The following is a 22482-nucleotide window of genomic DNA, read 5'->3' on the forward strand; positions in this document are numbered from 1 at the left end:
GTGTGAGTATGTACATGTTCATGCTGATTTCCAAGAAAATTAAATTGTTGTATTTTCTTATAGCAGGAAGCATAGTAAGTTGTTAAAACCTTGCCTTTTTCCTGGGAATAAACTTTTATTAATTGCTTGGGCATGTCTATCGTGATGTAAATATTTTAAAGTTTTTTATATCATTTTGATAACAGTAAATAGGAAAAAACTTAAACCAGATAAAACCCTATCCATGTAAAAGCCCTATCTATGAACTTGTTTATTAAAAAAAAATTCTGTTTCATCTCATCTTCATCATAGCCTTGAAAGAAGTAAATTATTAAATTATTAAAGTAAATTATTAAAGAAGTAGTTGTTTGTATTTTGAAACCCTTAGAATAGATATTAATGTTTGTTGTATGTGTGGCAAATCAAATCAAATCAAATCAAATCAAATCAAATCAAATCAAAACAAAACAAAACAAAAAAAAAACAAATAAAACAAAAGCCCAGAACCATAAAAACCAAGTCAGCTAAAATGAAACAAACAAACAAACATGATTCAAGCAGAATTTTATAAGTCTGAATGTACTTGTCCTAGAAGGAGGATTTAAGTAGGAAACTTTGTAAAATTTCTGAGAGCCTTTCCTAAGTAAATTGTACTGAACATCTAATGGAGAGCCAGTAGCAACCTTTTGTGAACTCATCTGTAATTTGGAAGAAGAAACTTCAAAACCATCATACCGAGGCAGTGCTACCTTGGGGGTGGGGAGTTTGAATAAGTTTGGCCCCATATAATCCTGTGTTTCAATGGTTCCTTATTGGAGGAGTTGTGACCTTGTTGGAGAAAGTCTGTTACTGTGTAGATGGATGGGCTTTGAAGTCTCCTAAAGGCCCTGCCCAGTGCAGATGGGTCTCCTTCTGCTGCCTGCAGGTCAAGATGTAGATCTCTCTACTCCATCTCCTACACCATGCAGGCCTGTATGCTGGCATGCTTCCTGCCATGATATTAATGGTTTATGCTTATGAAACTGTAAGCTAGCCCCAATTAAATATTTTTCTTTATAAGAGTTGCCTTGGTCATGGTGTTTCTTCACAGCAATGAATCCCAAACTAAGTCATACTTATTACTAAAGTCAAAGATACTATATATGAAACCCATTCCAAAACAGTGTCCCCAGTGCACATAGATGGAGAACTTTTCCATAAACAAATTTAGCAGTCCAAAATATCCTTATCCTGACAAGTAGGACTTATCCCACCAATAGAGATACCCAAACAAGTAAAAGAAAACAACAAAATACTTCCCCGTAGCATAAGGGAAAAACCACAAAGAATCTCACTGACAAAGAAAACAACACGTCAAATATTGCACACCCTTCTGTGAGAAACACTTTACAAACATGAAAACAATATCTACAAAGAAGACCTCAAAATGCCACAGCTGATACACTTAATGTTAAGACTGAAATATTTTCTCCTAGACAAGGATATCTGTTTTCACCATTTGTCCCACACTTTACTAATAGTTGTATCTGGTGTAGCTGGACCAGAAAAATAAAAGGAGAGAATAGTCTCAAAAAATAAATGAGCTTTTTTATTAAAAAAAATCTGAAGAATCTACACAATAGCATTTAGAGCTAAGTTCTTCAGAGTTAAGAGTATGCAAGATAAAATTCAAAAAAATCATTCTACTTTTATAATTTCTGTACAGTAGCAATGAACACTGTAAGTGGAGTTACAATACAATTCCATGTATGACAGTGTAAATAAGAATAAAGCACTTAGAAATAACTGTAATAAACTATACAATAAAAGCTACAAAACATTATTGAAAAAAACTACAGGAAACCCAGGCAAACAGAAGACTTGTGTTCCTGAATCAAAAGAAGCTTGTTCTGATCGACTGTCCTCTCTTCAAATTGATCTAGATGAGAAATTACATACAATTAAAGATGATCCTAAGATCAGGTGGCAATACAAGAGATGCAGAGTACTCAGTAAACAATCCTCAAAATAATCTCTAAAATTGACGGTATGAGGAGCCTTATATTTACTGATTTTAAAGCTTAACACAAGTATACCCTAACTTGTACCAAGGCTGTGCACTACCAAACACTGATAAGCTGAATAGAATTGAAATTTCAGAACACAACTATTTATACAGGTTTATATATATTATAGGCAAAAGTACTTGTCGGTGTGAGTTTGTGAGTTCCACGTATAGGCAAGTGTCCATAGATGTCAGAATATGGTATCAGATCCCTTGGGACTGAGTAGGGTTGTTACCTACCATGCAGCTGCTGGGAAACAAACCCAAGTCCTCTGCAGGAGCAGTGAGTGATATTATTCACTGAGCCATCTATCTAGCCCTAAGCTCCACATTTATAGTCAACTAATGTACACAAATATCTAAGAAACATTCAGTGCGGGACAGTGGTGGACAGATGCCTCAGTGGTTAAGCACACATGTGGTTCTTGGAGAGGCTCCAACTTTGATTCCCAGCTCCCACATGACAACTACAACTGTCCATAACTCCAGTTCCAGAGGATCCAATACCCTTTCCGACCTCTAGCAGCACCATACGTAGATGAGGTGCCCAGACATAAATGCAATCAAACATTCAAATACATAAAATAAAATCATCGTTATCAAAGCTTTCATTAACAAAGGAAAGTGTTTTTCTGCAAACCGTGTTGTGACAGCTGGATATAAATTTAAAAAAATGAAGCTGAACACCTATGCCATGTCATGTACAAAAAAAAAAAAATCACAAAATTAATCAAGTCTAAATTTAAGAGAAAAACATTTAAAAGCCATGAGAACAAAATGAAAGTATAAATCTTCATAGTCAAGAATTAAGAAATATCTTGATTGTGGCATTGAAAGACTAAGCAGCCAGAAAAATTATAAATTATATTCCATTGATGTTAAGTCTTATGTGCATCTAAGGACATTAACAAGACAGTAAGAACACAATTTACTTCTGGTAGATCTGTCTGTCTGCTTTCCTGCCTGTCTGCCTGCCTGCCTGTCTGTCTGTCTGTCTGTCTGTCTATCTGTCTGTCTCTGTGTGTCTGTCTCTATTTCTCTGTGTTCTCACCTTATGACATTCATTTAGCTCCATCAGTTTGATGGTATAGTTGAGCTTTATAGACTAATCTAAGATTGGGATGGGAATTATCATGAAAGCAAAGGAAAGACAACCTCTTTTCTCTTCTCTCTCTCTCTCTCTCTCTCTCTCTCTCTCTCTCTCTCTCTCTCTCTCTCCTCTCTCTCCTCTCTCTCCTCTCTCTCTCCTCTCTCTCCTCTCTCTCTTCTCCCTCTCCTCTCTCTCCCCCTCTCTCCCCTCTCTCTCCCCTCTTACTCCTCTCTCTCTCCTCTCTCTGTCTCTCTCTCTGTCTCTGTCTCTCTCTGTCTCTGTCTCTCTCTCTTTCTCTCTCTCTCTCTCTCTGGGACCCACATATCCCAGGCAAGTGTTCCCACACCTGAGCTCTACCCCCACTCCTCTATTTTACTTTTAATACAATATTGTATTTTTTAATAGGCAGTTCAATCAAATGTGCCACCAGAATATGTATATCGACACCTGATGTGTTTGGTTTTTCTTTCTGCTCTTCTGGTGTATCAATTTATTTTTCAAACATTTCTCTTTTCTTGCATATGTGTACTTGTCAGTGTGAGTCTGTGTACAAACATGTGCACAGGTATCCACAGAGGCCAGTTTCCCTGTAGCTAGAATTACAGGCAGTTGTGAACTTTCCTGTGTGGGTGCAGGAACCAAACAAGGGTCTTCTGCAAAGGATCTTAACTACTGAACCACATCTCCAGCCTGCTTTGCTCATTTCTGTTGATGATGATGGGAAACTGGGCTTAGGCCTTATATTCTCTGAGGGCAAGATCAAGTTCTTCCAAACTGCAGGATTTGTGGTCTTCTATAGTATCCTACAGAAATGGTAAAGAAACTGAACCACTAGAGAGGCATTGGAGTTGAAATAAACACAACCTGGCATGCCAGGACTTTGGACAATAATAACCCTGCCTTTTCAGGGCACCTGTCTACACTGCTGCAATAGAAACGCCAGAGGTCAGGGTCACAGCTGTTATGTTTTACACTGTGTTCCCAGGGTTAATTCGGTGCTTACCATGCAATAGGTGCCATGGTGTGTGTGTGTGTGTGTGTGTGTGTGTGTGTGTGTGTGTGTGACAGAGAGTGAGAGAAAGGCATAGACAGACAGAGAGACAGACAGACAGAGAGAATTAATAAAATTTAACCAACTAAAATATGGCATTAAGGAAAAGGAGTGGGAAAAGTTGTATATTTAACATCATAAAGTACCAGGCTAAGCTAAAAACACACCCAGATGTCATCATACCCAGACATGAAACTTGATGCTCTGCATTTATCAGAAAAATGTTTATGTATTCCCTTTCAGTCTACTTGTAGGTTTGACAACCATTATAAGCATTGGCATTTCCAGTCCCAGGTTAGAAGCTTTGCTAGATGCTGTTCATGAATACAGAGCATAAGTAAGAATTGGACTTCTTAGATGAAAAGCCAAAGCCCGTGTAACAAGAAAACTGTCATGTGCCTATATCTCCATATGTGTGCTTGGGTGCTTGACATAGAGAAGGGGTTACAATTGAGGGAGGAACAACAAAAGGACAGGGTAGGGGACATCAAGATAAACACCCGCCAGGGTGACTGGAATGAGTCTGCACTGTTATGAGGGTGGGTGAAGAAGGCAAACCTTAGAAGTTTCCTTAGGCTCTGAGAGTGATTGTCCCTTATTTGCACAGAATTACAGATTCATGGCAAGTTGTAAAGAGAATACTAAGAGGCCACCTATGGCTTTTCCTGTTTATTTTTGTCTTCTGTGATTTATTGAAGAGGGTTAGAGACCTGGATTGCTTAGCTATGAGGTTCTTTCTTCACTTACTCAGCTGTGATTGGATGCATTAGGGTTAGGCTTTTCAAGGGCCATTTGAGAAGACGATGTGCTATTTTATAAAAGCAATATAAATATACTTAATGTGCACAAAGCATTAGGACGTTTAAATAGATTCTGAGAAAATCTATCCTGTTGCATAGCAACTGATGTTAATGATTATAGTCACAGACCACATGATAAAGGATCTGTGGGCCCTGTTTAGGGAGGGGAAAAAGCTATCGCATCTATAACAAAAGCTAGGCAGGACTCAAATGTCCACCAATCAAGAATTAGTTGATGGGCTGGAGCAATGCCTTAGCAGATAAAAGCACTATGTGCTTTTGGAGGTCCTGAGATAAATCCCCAGCAACCACATGGTGGCTCTTAACCCTCTGTAGTGTGACCTGACACCTTCTTTTGGCATTCAGGCATATATACAGACTCATGTACATAAAATAAATAAGTCTTAAAAAAGAATTATTTGAATAACTAAGATAGTTTTATTCAGATTAAGTACATATTATTAATAATAATAATACACACATTATACAGATATATATCCAGAGACATATATGTACATTTTATCTCTCTTTTATTGTTTTCTTTTCTCTCCTTTTACTGGCATCGGGAAATAGAATGCACTCTCTGTGGCCTAGTGTCATACTCTACCTACTGCTTCTGCTAGGTGACCTGAGAGGGTCCCTTGGCTTTAAATATCAAAAATGCTGATGGCTTAACATCTACATCACTGATGTAGTCCTTTATCCTTACCTCAGATTCTTATACTCAGCTGAGAAATTGACATTGTCCCTTGGATTTTCAAATGTTCAAAACATTATACTGATATATTGCCTTCCAAGGCAATAGGTCCAATCCTCTCTCCACTCCCAGCATCCCTATATGAACTAAATTTTGCTTATCTTCTAGTCGCTTTCTTAAACCCAACTCCATCTCCTATCCTCCATTTGTTCATTCTGTGTTTTAGCACACCAAGTTCATCCTCTCTCTGCTCAGGAACTTCACCTTTGCTGTCCCCTCTCCTGGAAATGTCTTTCCTTAGCTATTCTATCTCAAGTATCATCTTTGCAAAAAAGCTTCTCCTATCAACATATTTAAAGCCATATTTATCCCTGTACACCTCATTTTATGGATACACAACACATATTTGCTGTCTCCCCATCAAAATACAATCTTCAGTAGAGAAACTCCCTGTCTTGTTAGTACCTGAAACCAGAATATCTTCAAAGAGTTCCTGAAACATAAAAATACTCAATTAATATTTATGTTAAGTAGGGAGCTGGGATGTAACTCAGCGGTAGAGTGCTTGCCTTGGAGGAGTGGGGCCATTGGTTCAATCTTCAGCACAGAGTGAAAGATTATTCTGAGTAAAGTTGGGAAAGTTGTATACCAGTTTATGAGTAGTATAAGAGGAAAATTATGAATTCATATATACATTTGACAAGAAGTGTTGTAGTCTTTATTTGAAATAAAAGTACATCTTAATTACAAATAAAAATTGGTAAAGAGTGAATTCTCAAGCTATGGCTGCCTAGAAGACCAGTGCTGGGAGGTTTTCTATTTCAACGATAGTAGATAGACTACATGAAGTACCTGTGGTTTTATAAACACACTGAGCAATCAAGCAAAAAAAAAAAAAAAAAAAAACCAAACCAACCAACCAACCAACCAACTAAAACAAACTGTTCCACACCGTTCATATACTTTAGGATTGGTTGCTGTATACTTCTGGAAATTCATTTAAATAATTTTCCCAAAGATTAGTGACATGGACAGCCAGTATTAAAGCCAGGATGGAAAGCTTCTGCCTGTTTTGCTTACATCACACTCCACATCTTTGATAGGCGAGCTCTTCTGTAGTGTGTTTACTTCTTTTCCTACACACAGAAGCACAGTGTTAGCTGTTGTCCCCAGCTTTGAATGTTATGTCAGCACATGAGGGACAGACCTTCGGCTTATCGAGTATTGCAGCTCTCTGCTTGTTCTGGAGCCTCTTCTGAGAAGATGGACTTAGTTCAAGGCCAGATAATGCTATTTTTTTCTTTTTTTTCTTTTAGGAGGACAAATAGTTAGTGTTTGCTCTGGTCACCCAAGTTCAAGTTATTGGATCATGATCCTATGCATATATAAAGCCTAGTTAGAACCACAGTTTCTGGACCGCCTTGCTTTGCTAAGCACAGATTCTCCCCTTGGGAAGTTTTCCTGCTTTTGCAAAATGATGAGCATTTCTTTGATCTGGGGGATTGCTGTGGTAGTGAGCTGTTGCATATGGTTTATCATTGGAATAAGGAGAAGGTATGGAAACATTTTTTTAATTTGTCTTAATTTATTTCTAGTATTCAATATCTTCACTATTACACAGCATGAAAAAAATACTAGTACATTAGTACTTTTAATTTTAAATTTAAAGACACACATCTTTGACTATATATAACAAGATATAGATAGTTTCCCTTAGCATATTCACATTCACCACTGGTAATGCAGATGTTGTTAAACATAACTAAAAAATTACAAGTTTTTGATGCAAGTTTATGTATGCATGTGTGGAACAAACCTAAGCTGAGAAGAGTAATATTTAGAGAGGTTCTTTCTGTGACATGAACTGACTAGATGCTCTGCCTAAGCAAGTGTGTGTTCATTTGGGTTTTCTGCAGACTCAGTCTAAGCTTGGGTAAGAGCACAGAGCCTGAGTTTGTCTGCCTCTAACTTTTCTTTCCAATGTTAATCAACTGTGTGACTGGGAAGCTTTGGTGCCTGCACATGACATCATTTTGAATGACTCAAAGAAAATTTGGGGGGCAGGATATTTAGATATTTTCTGTACTGTCAACATCAAAATAGAAGAATACCCCTGGCATTATCTTCAGAGAGGTAGACCAGTGTGTGTTCTCTTAGTTTAAAAAATTTTCTTTGCCTCTTTGGTTGATAGTTACCAGTTTAAATTAAACAGCTTATCATCATTCTAAGAAAGGAAATATCAATTATACTCAATTATTCTTACAAGAGATGAAGAGATATTCTTCACCAATATCTTAATAGGCTAAAAAAAAACCCACTGTTTTAATAAAAAAGCAGGGTCCCCATCATCAAAAGAAGTATCTACAAACTGTAGTTAGGAAGCTTGAAATAAATAGTAGAAAACACTAAATATATAATTTATTGGGAAATAAATAAGCTTATAATTTTAATAAAACATTTAAGAGAGAGTAAAAGAGTATTGGATTTTAGTTCATGGTTTGCCAATGTTTACTTGATCCAATTTCATTTTATAATGATCTAATTTTCCAAATGAGATTCCTATTCACCTCAAATATCATCTCAGAATAATAATGTTCTTTTTTCCAGAGTTGAGGATCAAAGGGAAGGTTTTATAAATGTTATCAAGATCTCCACCATTGAGCCACACCTCCAGTCCTCAGGATGCTAGTATTTTAAATTATGTAGATTGTTAAAACTTTAACACTGTAGCCCTTTCTGTCATTTGATGTTTCCCATCCTTAAAGAAAAAGAGCAAATGAAACAAAATAGGCATTTTGGGAAATGATTCTTAGAAAAGTCTAATCATTAGGTGATACTTCGAGAGCAAGAATATTGCTGGCTATGTTAACACTTTAAGCTCTGCCGTTGGGAAAAGCAATAGGACATAGGCATAGAAACAATTTATTGGGTTCTTGATGAATGTATGAATACACACACACACATGTGTATATATATATATATATATATATATATATATATATATGTATGTATATATATCTCGAGGTGGATAGACTGATGGATAGGTTAATAGATAGATTCGTGAGTGGGTAGATTTAGTAATCACCCTCAGCAATATCTTAGTACACTAAAAAAGTCACTGTTTTAGTAAAAGAGAGGGGTCCCATCACCAAAAGAAGTATCTACAAACCGTAGTTATGAAGCTACATATGAAATAAGTAGTAGAAAACACTGAACATGTAATTTTCCCAACCTCCCAAATCTGTGTCTTACAGGAAAGTAGGTGAACCTCCTTTGGAGAACGGGTTGATTCCATACCTGGGCTGTGCTCTGAAATTCGGATCCAATCCTCTTGAATTCCTAAGAGCAAAGCAAAGGAAACATGGCCATGTTTTTACCTGCAAACTGATGGGAAAATATGTCCACTTCATCACAAACTCCCTGTCATACCACAAAGTCTTATGTCACGGAAAATATTTTGACTGGAAAAAATTTCATTACACTACTTCTGCAAAGGTAATTAGTTATACAGACTGTTTGTTTCCTGGTCTGTAGATGTATGAGCATATTTAGTTGTTCCAGTTTTATTAGGTTGCAGAATAGAGATAACATAAAATCAGAAAGTCTCTTAGTAATCAGCATTAGAAATTTAAGATAGATGGTAAATTTGTCATTGACTATTTCTGCGGCAGAGGACACTGTATGAGTCAGGAAAGCACAGATTCATAGTACCAGAGATGCCTACACAGCATCCCCAGCAGAGTGTTTGCACACTTAATCTTCAATCCATGCACACGTTTCATTCCTTAAAAGTAGGCCACATATTTAAACGTAATTTGGATGCCATCAAGAATCTGTTCTAGAGAAAACAGCATTTAATGATTTTTTAAAGAGAATATTAGATATAATCTCTGTCACTAAGTAGATTGATGTCTGGTTAAAGTGCATCCACAAAGAATATAGAGGCAGATTAGCACAACACCAAAGGGTGATAGGCAGTCCAGAAAAGTTCCACTGTAAAGCTGGGATTTAAACTTGACCCCAAAGGAAGAGGATGTCTTGGTTCTACTGTTGGAATGTACTGTGAAATCATATTAGGGAAGGCCAGACAGAGAAGTATAAATGTATTTAGTCTGTCTTCCAGACACTCCCCAACACTAGCTAGCCCGAGTTTAGCCTCTTCCCGTTTCATGGATTTTATTTTCCGCTAGGCATTTGGACACAGAAGCATAGACCCAAGTGATGGAAATACCACGGAAAACATAAAGAAGACTTTTAACAAAACCCTCCAGGGAGATGCTCTGTGTTCACTCTCTGAAGCCATGATGAAAAACCTCCAATCTGTCATGAGACCTCCGGGCCTTCCTAAATCAAAGAGCGCTGTCTGGGTCACGGAAGGGATGTATGCCTTCTGCTACCGAGTGATGTTTGAAGCCGGATATCTAACGCTGTTTGGCAAAGATATTTCAAAGGCAGATACACAAAGAGCATTTATTCAAAATAACCTTGACAGCTTCAAACAATTTGACCAAATATTTCCGGCACTAGTGGCAGGCGTCCCTATTCACTTGTTCAAGACCGCACTTAAAGCCCGGGAAAGGCTGGCTGAGAGCTTGAAGCACAAGAACCTGTACACGAGGGACCAGGTCTCTGAACTGATCCGTCTACGCATGTTTCTCAACGATACGCTCTCCACCTTTGATGACATGGAGAAGGCTAAGACGCACCTCGCGATCCTCTGGGCATCTCAAGCAAACACCATTCCTGCAACCTTCTGGAGCTTATTTCAAATGATCAGGTGACTAGTAATTTAAGTGTTTTCTCCTCATGGTGATGTATAGTTCAATTTTTAGCTCAAAAACTGAAAAGACTTGTAGCTTTCTGAGCCATCAATCAAGAAAGTGATACCTAATGCCAATGTTTAGCATGTACATAACAGAAGCAGCCTTTTGTAAGAGCACAGTCCCATCGAAGGGATGTCCCAGAAGCCACAGATCTCAGATAGCCTAGCGCTCTGTCAATGCAGGTCCCCTGGCCCAGTCTTGCTCTTCACCCCATAGTATTCTTCTTAATGTCAAATTAAATCCATGACTGCAATCTTGACCACCATATAAACATTTTAAATGATGACTAGCTTGCCGATGTGACAAGGGCAGTGGCTGGCAATGCCTTACTGATTTGAGCATTCCCATTTTCCTGCTGTCTCACAGGAATTCACAGCAAAGTAGCACCATTGATTTCATATCATATATGAGCTGCAGCCATGTTTTAAGTCACACAACTACTTGTTAGTCAAACATTTCTGAGGCTCAGTTCACTGTAATCAGGTTTCACACTCAGCCTCAAGCCATTTTCCAGACACTGAAATGGAATATCCTTTATCTCACCATTAAAAAAATAACAACACAAGTGGCAACTTGTATACTGACACTATGGTATGCAGTGTAAGAATAAACTTTAACTTCTACTTGGGAATTAGCCAATCCTTGGTAATTGCATATTAGGGGACATATTCCTTCTGATTTACTATGTTCATCATGTATTAGAATCATTAATTTATAGAGATCTGACCAAAGATTTGCCTTTACATAGCAAGGCCCCTTTAATGCCCGTGCATGAGCTCAAGGATATGAATCCAGTTCAGTGCCCTTTTGCATACTCCCTGTCTGTCTCCCCTTGGCATACATACTCTTGCACATTCCTATGACCCTCTCCCTTTGCACACTCCCTGGCACCATGGTCTCTCCTTGTACAATCCTTACTACCATAACCACCTCATTAAAAGAAACGGATAATTCTTACTTACTCATAGATCTCTAAATGAGGACATCCACCCCCACATGTCTCCTTCCACAGGAGCCCTGAAGCAATGAAAGCCGCCTCTGAAGAAGTGAATGGAGCATTACAGAGTGCTGGCCAAGAGCTCAGCTCTGGAGGGAATGCCATTTACTTGGATCAAGAGCAACTAAACGACCTGCCAGTGCTAGGTATGCTTGCTCTGCTACCCCTCGTTCACCATGTCAATAATAGCAATGCTCAGCGTATACCTTGTGCATTATGCCAAGTGTGTGGCACCTCCCAAACAAAAGGATAACTAGGGACATTTTCATTTGTATCTACCAAGCAGGGGACTGAGACCCAGAGGGTGGGATGATGCCTGGGATCAGAAAAGGAAAGAGTGGCAGCACTTCTGATACTCAGCCACTCTGTGACCTTTGAGTTAGTCCATCAAAACCATTAAGCTTAAGAATACAGGAAGCAGGAGTTAATGAGAGCAAGTACCATCAAGGAAGAGTCATTGGGTTGGCTAGTGGGACTGACCGAGACTTTGCCTCCTTTGTCTCCATATTTGCTAGAATACAGAAGTGTCACGTGTTTATAGTAAAACAATCTTTGTAAGTTATCTTCTGTAAGGGACGGAAGCTGACACACAGTACCAGAGCAGTGTAGTTTATTAAATGTGGCAGAAGTCTTGCTCAGGGCCTCTGGCTTCTGCTATACTATCAATACTGGCCTTGAACCAGACCAATGACTCACTGCAGTGAACACTTGCAAGAAAGCTATTTAGGTAAAAGAGTGTGCCAGACCAAGACACGCCTCAGCTTCCATGGAAAGATAATAATAATAATAATAATAATAATAATAATAATAATAATAATAACAGCTATTATTATTATTTTGATTCTTTTCTTTTCAAGGGCTGATGTGAGGGATGCTGAGATGAGGAGGACTGGAGTGCATGATGTAAAATTCATAAAGAATCAAAAAAAAGTTAAAAAATAGCGACAGAAGTCTAGGTACAGTGCTGCCTGATGTAGGAGACTTGGACACCTCCCCCTTCTCATTTGTAAATGAAGTGTTAACTATTTATGACTGTATATACAATCGTGCCATGGACCCTGAGAACAAGGCAGCTGAAGGTTAGAGGCTGGATGGCCAGATTGGACCTCTCTTAGACTCCAGCTATTCTGAGGTTTATATTATTTCTGCATGCCTCTACCCAGAAGCAGGACAGCATTGTGCATCCTCAGATAACCTATGATTGAAAGGGAGACTTCCTAAAAATGGCACGTTCATGAAATGATTGGAGAGACATTTCTTTATCAGTATGTTTAGTCCCCAAAGTGATCAACAATAACTCACGCAAAATTGATTACTAGTTTATCCAATATTATTAACTGTTCAGTGTTCTACAGAAATAATATCACTGTTCTATAAAGTGAGGGATAGCTATCTAGTTCTCATTGATGGTGAAGATTAATATATCAGACCAAATATTAACTTAGATCAGTGGTTCTTTTTTTTTTTTGATTTTTAATATTTTTATTACATATTTTCTCAATTACATTTCCAATGCTATCCCAAAAGTCCCCCATAGGGCCCCCCACTTCCCTACCCACCCATTCCCATTCTTTTGGCCCTGGCATTCCTCTATATTGGGGCATATAAAGTTTGCAAGTCCAATGGGCCTCTCTTTCCATTGATGGCCGACTAGGCCATCTTTCGATACATATGCAGCTAGAGACAAGAGCTCCGGGGTTCTGGTTAGTACATCGTGTTGTTCCAACAATAGGGTTGCAGATCCCTTTAGCTCCTTGGGTACTTTCTCTAGCTTCTCCATTGGGAGCCCTGTGATACATCCAATAGCTGACTATGAACATCCACTCCTGTGTTTGCTAGGCCCCGGCATCGTCTCACAAGAGACAGCTATATTTGGGTCCTTTCAGCAAAATCTTGCTAGTGTATGCAATGGTGTCAGCGTTTAGAAGCTGATTATGGGATGGATCCCTGGATACGGCAGTCTCTAAATGGTCCATCCTTTCATCACAGCTACGAACTTTGTCTCTGTAACTCCTTCCCTGGGTGTTTTGTTCCCAATTCTAAGAAGGTGCACAGTGTCCACACTTTGGTCTTCATTCTTCTTGAGTTTCATGCATTTATCAAATTGTATCTTATATCTTGGGTATCCTAAGTTTTGGGCTAATATCCACTTATCAATGAATACATATTGTGTGAGTTCTTTTGTGATTGTGTTACTTCACTCAAGATGATGCCCTCCAGGTCCATCCATTTGGCTAGGAATTTCATAAATTCATTCTTTTTAATAGCTGAGTAGTACTCCATTGTGTAAATGTACCATAATTTCTGTATCCATTCCTCTGTTGAGGGACATCTGGGTTCTTTCCAGCTTCTGGCTATTATAAATAGGGCTGCTATGAACATAGTGGAGCATGTGTCCTTTTTACCGGTTGGGACATCTTCTGGATATATGCCCAGGAGAGGTATTGCTGGATCCTCCGGTAGTACTATGTCCAATTTTCTGAGGAACCGCCAGACTGATTTCCAGAGTGGTTGTACAAGCTTGCAATCCCACCAACAATGGAGGAGTGTTCCTCTTTCTCCACATCCTCGCCAGCATCTGCTGTCACCTGAATTTTTGATCTTAGCCATCTGACTGGTGTAAGGTGGAATCTCAGGGTTGTTCTGATTTGCATTTCCCTGATGATTAAGGATGTTGAACATTTTTTCAGGTGTTTCTCTGCCATTCGGTATTCCTCAGGTGAGAATTCTTTGTTCAGTTCTGAGCCCCATTTTTTAATGGGGTTATTTGACTTTCTGGAGTCCACCTTCTTGAGTTCTTTATATATATTGGATATTAGTCCCTTATCTGATTTAGGATAGGTGAAGATCCTTTCCCAATCTGTTGGTGGTTTTTTTGTCTTATTGATGGTGTCTTTAGCCTTGCAGAAGCTTTGTAGTTTCATGAGGTCCCACTTGTCAATTCTCGATCTTATAGCACAAGCCATTACTGTTCTATTCAGGAATTTTTCCCCTGTGCCCATATCTTCAAGGCTTTCCCCCACTTTCTCCGCTATAAGTTTCAGTGTCTCTGGTTTTATGTGAAGTTCCTTGATCCACTTAGACTTGACCTTAGTACAAGGAGATAGGAATGGATCGATTCGCATTCTTCTACATGTTAATAACCAGTTGTGCCAGCACCATTTGTTGAAAATGCTGTCTTTCTTCCACTGGATGTTTTTAGCTCCCTTGTCGAAGATCAAGTGACCATAGGTGTGTGGGTTCATTTCTGGGTCTTCAATTCTATTCCATTGGTCTATTTGTCTGTCACTATACCAGTACCATGCAGTTTTTATCACAATTGCTCTGTAGTAGAGCTTTAGGTCCGGCATGGTGATTCCACCAGAGGTTCTTTTATCCTTGAGAAGAGTTTTTGCTATCCTAGGTCTTTTGTTATTCCAGATGAATTTGCAGATTGCACTTTCTAATTCGTTGAAGAATTGATTTGGAATTTTGATGGGGATTGCATTGAATCTGTAGATTGCTTTTGGCAAGATAGCCATTTTTACAATGTTGATCCTGCCAATCCATGAGCATGGGAGATCTTTCCATCTTCTGAGATCTTCTATAATTTCTTTCTTCAGAGACTTGAAGTTTTTATTATACAGATCTTTCACTTCCTTAGTTAGAGTCACGCCAAGGTATTTTATATTATTTGTGACTATTGAGAAGGGTGTTGTTTCCCTAATTTCTTTCTCAGCCTGTTTATTCTTTGTGTAGAGAAAGGCCATTGATTTGTTTGAGTTAATTTTATATCCAGCTACTTCACCGAAGCTGTTTATCAGGCTTAGGAGTTCTCTGGTGGAATTTTTAGGGTCACTTATATATACTATCATATCATCTGCAAAAAGTGATATTTTGACTTCATCTTTTCCAATTTGTATCCCTTTGATCTCCTTTTGTTGTCGAATTGCTCTGGCTAGGACTTCAAGTACAATGTTGAATAGGTATGGAGAAAGTGGACAGCCTTGTCTAGTCCCTGATTTTAGAGGGATTGCTTCAAGCTTCTCACCATTTACTTTGATGTTGGCTACTGGTTTGCTGTAGATTGCTTTTATCATGTTTAGGTATGGGCCTTGAATTCCTGATCTTTCCAAGACTTTTATCATGAATGGGTGCTGGATCTTGTCAAATGCTTTTTCCGCATCTAACGAGATGACCATGTGGTTTTTGTCTTTCAGTTTGTTTATATACTGGATTACGTTGATGGATTTCCGTATATTGAACCATCCCTGCATCCCTGGGATGAAACCTACTTGGTCAGGATGGATGATTGTTTTGATGTGTTCTTGGATTCGGTTAGCAAGAACTTTATTGAGGATTTTTGCATCAATATTCATAAGGGATATTGGTCTGAAGTTTTCTATCTTTGTTGGGTCTTTTTGTGGTTTAGGTATCAGAGTAATTGTGGCTTCATAGAATGAGTTGGGTAGAGTACCTTCTGTTTCTATTTTGTGGAATAGTTTGTGAAGAACTGGGATTAGATCTTCTTTGAAGGTCTGATAGAACTCTGCACTAAACCCATCTGGTCCTGGGCTTTTTTTAGTTGGGAGACTATTAATGACTGCTTCTATTTCTTTGGGGGATATAGGGCTGTTTAGATCATTAACCTGATCTTGATTCAACTTTGGTACCTGGTATCTGTCTAGGAACTTGTCCATTTCATCCAGGTTCTCCAGTTTTGTTGAGTATAGCCTTTGGTAGAAGGATCTGATGGTGTTTTGGATGTCTTCAGGATCTGTTGTTATGTCTCCTTTTTCATTTCTGATTTTGTTAATTAGGATGCTTTCCCTGTGCCCTCTAGTGAGTCTGGCTAAGGGTTTATCTATCTTGTTGATTTTCTCAAAGAACCAGCTCCTTGATTGGTTGATTCTTTGAATAGTTTTTCTTGTTTCCACTTGGTTGATTTCACCCCTGAGTTTGATTATTTCCTGCCGTCTACTCCTCTTGGGTGAATTTGCTTCCTTTTGTTCTAGTGCTTTTAGGTGTGTTGTCAAGCTGCTAATGTGTGCTCTCTCTAGTTTCCTTTTGGAGGCACTCAGAGCTATGAGTTTTCCTCTTAGAAATGCTTTCATTGCGTCCCATAAGTTTGGGTATGTGGTGGCTTCATTTTCATTGAACTCTAAAAAGTCCTTAATTTCTTTCTTTATTCCTTGCTTGACCAAGGTATCATTGAGAAGAGTGTTGTTCAGTTTCCCCGTGAAGGTTGGCTTTCTATTATTTATTTTGTTATTGAAGATCAGCCTTAGTCCATGGTGATCTGATAGGATGCATGGGACAATTTCAATATTTTTGTATCTGTTGAGGCCTGTTTTGTGACCAATTATGTGGTCAATTTTGGAGAAGGTACCATGAGGTGCTGAGAAGAAGGTATATCCTTTTGTTTTAGGATAGAATGTTCTGTAGATATCTGCCAGATCCATTTGATTCATAATTTCTGTTAGTTTCTCTGTGTCCCTGTTTAGTTTCTGTTTCCATGATCTGTCCATTGGTGAAAGTGGTGTGTTGAAGTCTCCCACTATTATTGTATGAGGTGCAATGTGTGCTTTGAGATTTACTAAAGTTTCTTTAATGAATGTGGCTGCCTTTGTATTTGGAGCATAGATATTCAGGATTGATAGTTCCTCTTGGAGGATTTTACCTTTGATGAGTATGAAGTGTCCCTCCCTGTCTTTTTTAATGACTTTGGGTTGGAAGTCAATCTTATCAGATATTAGAATGGCTACTCCAGCTTGTTTCTTCATGCCATTTGCTTGGAAAATTGTTTTCCAGCCTTTCATTCTGAGGTAGTGTCTATCCTTTTCTCTGAGATGAGTTTCCTGTAAGCAGCAAAATGTTGGGTCTTGTTTGTGTAGCCAGTTTGTTAGTCTATGTCTTTTTATGGGGGAGTTGAGTCCATTGATATTAAGAGATATTAAGGAAAAGTAATTGTTGTTTCCTGTTATTTTTGTTGTTAAAGTTGGCATTTTGTTCTTGTGGCTGTCTTCTTTTAGGTTTGTTGAGGGATTACCTTCTTGTTTCTAGGGCGTGGTTCCTGTCCTTGTATTGGTTTTTTTCTGTTATTATCCTTTGAAGGGCTGGATTCGTGGAGAGATAATGTGTGAATTTGGTTTTGTCGTGGAATACTTTGGTTTCTCCATCTATGTTAATTGAGAGTTTGGCTGGGTATAGTAGCCTGGGCTGGAATTTGTGTTCTTTTAGTGTCTGTATAACATCCGTCCAGGATCTTCTGGCTTTCATAGTCTCTGGTGAAAAATCTGGTGTAATTCTGATAGGCTTGCCTTTATATGTTACTTGGCCTTTTTCTCTTACTGCTTTTAGTATTCTATCTTTATTTAGAGCATTTGTTGTTCTGATTATTATGTGTCGGGAGGTATTTCTTTTCTGGTCCAGTCTATTTGGAGTTCTGTAGGCTTCTTGTATGTTCATGGGCATCTCTTTCTTTAGATTTGGGAAGTTTTCTTCTATAATTTTGTTGAAGATGTTTGCTGGTCCTTTGAGTTGAAAATCTTCATTCTCATCCACTCCTATTATCCGTAGGTTTGGTCTTCTCATTGTGTCCTGTATTTCTTGGATGTTTTGAGTTAGGATCTTTTTGCATTTTACATTTTCCTTGATTGTTGTGCCGATGTTACGCTTCACGAATTTGCGTGTCATCCTTGCGCAGGGGCCATGCTAATCTTCTCTGTATCGTTCCAATTTTAGTATATGTGCTGCCGAAGCGAGCACAGATCAGTGATTCTTAACCTTCCTAATGCTGTGGTACTTTATGTTGTGGTGACCACCACCCCCCCCCAAACCATAAAATCGTTTTCATTGCTACTTCAGAACTATAACTTTGCTACTATTATGAGTTGTAATGTAAAAAGCCTGTGAAAAGCTTGTTTGACACCCCCCCTCCCCCGCAAGGGATCATGACCCACAGGTTGAGAACCACTGATTTAGATGGTCAGATTGAAAATATATTTCAGCTGAGTCACCAAGAACAGTACAGTGGCAACAGACATAGCTGTCGAAAGCTTTTATCCCTTAGCTTCCCATTTGCTTGTTTATTTTTTTTTATTTGCTTGTTTTGTATGTAGGTTGTCAGAAGTGTTTCAGGTAGTGTGTTATGTAACCTGTAAGTGCATAAACTCAGGGCTGGGGAGATGGCCCAGCAGCTCAAAGCACTTGCTGCTTTTGCAGAGGACCCAGGTTCAACTCCCAGTACCCGTATAGAGGCCTGCAACCACCTATAAACCTAGTTCTGAATTATCTGACAACTTCTTTTGACTTGTGCAGACATTACACATGTGCATGGCACATGTGTATACATACAGGCAAAACACCCACAAGCATAACAATGAATAAACTGAGACTATTTTAATGTATGCATTATTCTCTCCTGTACTGCCATTTCATTTCCTCCTTTCCTTCCCTCCCATCTGACTTCTTCTATTTAAAAATATTTAGATAGCATCATCAAGGAGGCTCTGAGGCTCTCCAGTGCATCCTTGAATATCCGGACAGCTAAGGAGGACTTCACTCTACACCTTGAGGATGGTTCCTATAACATTCGAAAAGATGACATCATAGCTCTTTACCCACAGTTAATGCACTTGGATCCTGAAATCTACCCAGACCCTTTGGTAAGTTTCTGCTCATCATAGTTCAGTATTATCCGTGCAGTGATATCTGTGCAGGTCTAAATAAGGGATGGGTTTGTAGTGCAGCTTTGATTTTCTCATGGGAACCATAGTTATTTTCCCTGTCATTACAGCAAATATTCATGTTTGGACACTTTGGATAGAGGCAAAAGTTTTAGTCCTTATATTTTTCATTTCATAGATCCTGCAAAGTTACCTTTGTTTTTTTCTTAAGAAAGAAAAAAAATCTTCTCCCAGATCCTCACTATTGGAGAATAATGTATCCGACTCGATCTTCCAGTTTCTGTTTAGAACCCTTCTTGCTTCTTTGCCTATCTGAGGAATGAGTCCCCAGGCAGGGTCAGGAGGTACCAAGAGCTACTAATTCCTCCTGCTCTCTTAAGTCCTCTCCAGTATCCTTCTGGTTCACAGCTGACTGTATGTAACTTGCTGAGGATGGCATTAGTAGAAACTTACCTTTTGGGTCTCCCAAGTGAAAAATGGGACAAATTTCTCTCAAAATATGTCATTGATTTGTTGTACTTTTATTGTAGACTTTTAAATACGACCGATACCTTGATGAAAGTGGGAAAGCAAAGACCACCTTCTATAGAAATGGAAACAAGCTGAAGTATTTCTACATGCCCTTTGGATCAGGAGCTACAATATGTCCTGGAAGACTATTTGCTGTCCAAGAAATCAAGCAATTTTTGATTCTGATGCTGTCTTACTTTGAACTGGAACTTGTAGAGAGCCACATCAAGTGTCCCCCTCTAGATCAGTCCCGGGCAGGCTTGGGAATTTTGCCACCACTAAATGATATTGAGTTTAAATATAAACTGAAACACTGATATGTGGTTGGAAGAAGAGGACACTGGATGATGTAAGGACTGCTGAGCGTTATCAGTAAACAGGCCTTGGGACTAGTGCTCACTGAAGCCTCCTAGTAGCTGTATTAGTGAGACGAACTCCGTTCTCACTGCTCTCGTTCCTGGGGATTCATGTAGCTGGGGCCTGAGTTTCATCACTTTCAGAGCAATGTCTTTTGTTTTTATTTTCAAAATGAAGATATTCCAATTGGCAGGGTTCTTTCCTAAGGAAATTGCTTTATATTTTTATGAAAACTACCAATTAATTATGGAAGTGCTTCAAATTCACGTTTTAGTGAAATTATTAATTTTTCACTAGTAAGGTTCTTCATGTGTGAGTATATTATAAAAATGTCTTAACTGATCATATCATGCTTTGCATAAAGGTAAAGGAAATTATTGTTCAACTTTTTTTATGGTGGTGAGAGCTTGAAAATGATCTTACTATTCTAGAAACACTAGGGAAGTTTCGACATGTTCTCCCTATATTTTAATATATTGTTGCTGGAGATTTTTATTCCAGTTTTGAACTACTTTATCTTTCCTTCTTTTTGACACACATACCAATAAGAAGAGCATTTTTCAGAAATTAAAAAGGCACCTCCAAGAACCACAACATGAGTCTTTTAAGCCTTTAATTCCAGCCCCCGTGAGGCAGAGCCAGGCAGATCTCTATGAGTCTGAGGTTATTCTGATCTACATCAGCTCTAGACAAGCCAGGACTACAGAAAGGACCTTGTCTTAAAAAAAAAAAAACAGTCAATTTCTATGTCATATTTGATCATGAATCAACATAAAAGATAAATTTAAAATCAGGACTCAGAGAAATGATCAGTTAAAAAACTTAGCTATGAAGTATGTGGAGTTCATTAAGTACAAGTTGACATTATATGTTCTTTTTTTTATGGTTTGTTGTAGAAAGGCACGGAGAAAGAGAGAAGGTAGAAAGAGAGAGAGACCGGCCATGGCCACGTGGAGAGAAGAGGGAAGGGAGAGAAGGAGGACTAGAGAGTCAGAAAGGTGAGGGCTTAAAGAGCTATATGTTCCTTAAAAATGTTTTGTTTTTATCTTTAAATGCCTTAAAGATGAAGAACAATAATGAAAAGCTGAGTAATAGTGTTTAAATAATGAGTGCAATAGTGCTTTAGTAATATACTTTAAAGAGAGTTATTAGCTATGTCATTTTTACTGAAAATATATTTATATATAAATTATATTTATCTTTTTCTTATACTATATATATAAAAATATTGTAACATTTAGTAATTTTAAAATTACACATCTTTCAGAAATTAACATATGAATGTTCGTGTTTTAAACTTTGAACAGAACATTTAAATTATTCATCTACAGGTAGGCTACAATAATTTTTCTCATATTTATTTAAAATATTCATATTTTCAAGAAATCCAAAAATATCCAAAGTAATCACTCACTCAAATATATCCCTAAGATTACAGTAAATTCAATAACATGCTTTTGTCTGTGAGGGCTGGAGCAGGGTCCAGTGGATGCTGCGCAGGTCCTCCAACAGAGAGCTGTATCCACAGACTCCTCAAAATCTTAAAACCTTACCACTGAATACTAGCACAGAGTTATTACCTAGGTAGGCTATGCTTCTTTCCTTTTTCATTTTGACAGAGGCCCAAAGCAGCCCAGGCTGGAACGTCCTGCGTAGCTTAAGCAAGCTTGGAACTCACTGTGCTTCCTGCTTTGCCTTGTTATAGGAAGTAATTTTCAAGACCAAGAAAATTTAGTTGTTTAGATGAGCTATAAGAAAGACACACTTATGTTGTATACTAATCTGTACTAAGCTAAATTTGTTTTTAAAACAAGTTTTATGACTCCCTGAGATGAATGTATCCACATCCCTTCCCATGGCTTTTTAAAAGCATATTTTTCATACAGAATGATGGGTCTCCTGGTGGTGCCTTCTTCTCATATTTTTATTCTTGTGCAGTGATGGTTAGCAAACAATAGCCCGTCAACCAAAGTTACTCTTCCCGTTTCTGTGCAGCCTAAGTGTTAAAAGTAATTTTTACATTTTAAATGCTTAGGGGGAAAAAACCACATGTCTATTTTGTGTCATATATGAAGTATATGAAATAAAGACTAGCAAACCCGTGAGTAAAACTTTTATTGGGATATCAGAAGTCTCATTCTTTGTGTTATGTCTACAATTCCATTTTTTGACATGTGTATGTAGTGTGCATATCTGTGGAGGCATGTGTGAGTGTATGTGCACATGTAGGTAAACATGTGCGCATGTGTGTAGAGGCTGGAGGTTATGTTGAGTGTTTTCCTCCACTGTTCTCCTTTGAGGGTCTCTTCCTTGAGCCAGAGTCCAATGCTTAGGCTAACATAGCCAACTTGCTGCAGTGCCCTTGAATTGCAGGAGGTTGTCACATTCTCCTGGCATTTACCCTGGTGCGAAATGAGCTTCAGAAGGGCAAGTGCTTTGTCTGCTAGTCTCAGTGTCTACAGCTCTT

General features: G+C 38.4%; 1 protein-coding gene and 1 non-coding gene across 2 annotated transcripts; one reads left to right on the forward strand and one right to left on the reverse strand.

Moving 5' to 3' along the window:
- The first annotated feature begins 7050 nt into the window (after positions 1 to 7050).
- On the forward strand, positions 7051 to 22130 carry Cyp7a1 (cytochrome P450 family 7 subfamily A member 1). Its single transcript, XM_021160837.3, has 6 exons — positions 7051 to 7215; positions 8916 to 9156; positions 9852 to 10438; positions 11497 to 11627; positions 18952 to 19127; positions 19679 to 22130. Exons 1-6 carry the CDS (start codon positions 7136 to 7138, stop codon positions 19973 to 19975), a joined length of 1512 nt encoding a protein of 503 aa, XP_021016496.1. The 5' UTR covers positions 7051 to 7135; the 3' UTR covers positions 19976 to 22130.
- On the reverse strand, positions 18122 to 18228 carry LOC115031076 (U6 spliceosomal RNA). The gene has a single exon (XR_003836641.1). It is a non-coding gene; the product is annotated as a U6 spliceosomal RNA (small nuclear RNA).
- Positions 22131 to 22482: the final 352 nt, after the last annotated feature.

The sequence above is a fragment of the Mus caroli genome, unplaced genomic scaffold (genome assembly GCF_978045245.1).
Source record: "Mus caroli unplaced genomic scaffold, Mus_caroli_1 scaffold_6, whole genome shotgun sequence".
Taxonomy (NCBI): Eukaryota; Metazoa; Chordata; class Mammalia; order Rodentia; family Muridae; genus Mus; species Mus caroli.